Consider the following 1,126-nt stretch of genomic DNA (forward strand, 5'->3'; position numbering starts at 1 on the left):
CCAAAGCGACTTACAGTGCATTCAGGCTATATATTTTTTACCAGTTTGTGGTAATAATAATATGGCACCAATTTGTTGTGTATCCCTACTCTGAATATGTGAGAAGATAATTACCTGTAACTGTGAGTTGAGCTTCTGACTTGCTCTTCCCCGAGGTGAACTGCACAGTACCACACATACTACTGTCGGTTTGAGTCAATATGAGTCTGTTCGAGGTTCCTTGCCTCTCAATCCTGATTTCTGGACAGGGACATAGTATCTGCCCATTCAGGGTCCATTTCGGTGCCCTCTCTAACTTAATACTTGTTTCCACTTTAAAATGAGTCTCTTTAGGCTCCATGACCTCCACAGAACTGAGTCCTTTCAAAATGCTGATGGCCTGCTCTGTAAGAATGGATCCAATATTCACTGCATAAAAGTCTTAGCATTTCAAAAGGATATACTAACAGACTAAATTAATTTAAAGTAGACTAAGAATAATTCTGTTAAATCAATGCTTATATTAAAACTGGGTAGTAAATTGTACTTAAAATCTGATTGAATTTAACTTCTCACCCTCTACAAACAGTTGGCAGGAAGTCCTGTCATCGACAGCATCACAGATAAAGGTGTCTTCATCTGAGGATCCCACATCATCTATGATAAGTTGTCGGTACACGCCTTCACTGATAGTTTGGTACTTCCTATTTGGCACAATTTCATGATTTCTTCTGTACCATTTAACTGCAGCATTGGCACGAGAGACCTGGCACTCCAGCAAGGCACGATGTTTGTACATGGCAATCTTCACTCTCAGGGGCTTCACAATATGAACTGGAAGCTCTACAATGATCATCATTGTTAAATTTGAACAAAATTGGAAAAAAAGGATAAAATGTGATTTGCTCTTTTTTTTTTTACCTTTGACTCCTAGTGTTGCTGTTGAAGAGACCCTCTCAGCAGTGAATCTGATCTCACCAGCATCTTCTGGTTTGACTGATTTGTAGGTTAGGGAGTGTATTTTACCTGTGTTTATGGAGATTTGATTGAATTTGAAAGAGCTGAAGAAAATTAGAATCTAAAACAAAACGTGATCATATTCTGTGAAAGACTTTTTTGGTCATCCTCAAAAAGTTTCATATTGTTA

The 1,126-nt window shown here is 38.1% G+C and overlaps 1 protein-coding gene across 1 annotated transcript; it reads right to left on the reverse strand.

Moving 5' to 3' along the window:
• Positions 1-114: 114 nt before the first annotated feature.
• On the reverse strand, positions 115-989 carry LOC107736009 (obscurin-like; the record flags this gene model as incomplete). Its single annotated transcript, XM_016547529.1, has 3 exons — positions 901-989; positions 556-822; positions 115-384 (listed from the first exon to the last, which is right to left on the reverse strand). Coding segments are annotated over exons 2-3 (493 nt in total), but the record flags the coding sequence as incomplete, so codon positions are not given.
• Positions 990-1,126: the final 137 nt, after the last annotated feature.

The sequence above is a fragment of the Sinocyclocheilus rhinocerous genome, unplaced genomic scaffold, assembly GCF_001515625.1.
Source record: "Sinocyclocheilus rhinocerous isolate Xijiao unplaced genomic scaffold, SAMN03320098_v1.1 C36432496, whole genome shotgun sequence".
In the NCBI taxonomy this organism is placed as follows: Eukaryota; Metazoa; Chordata; class Actinopteri; order Cypriniformes; family Cyprinidae; genus Sinocyclocheilus; species Sinocyclocheilus rhinocerous.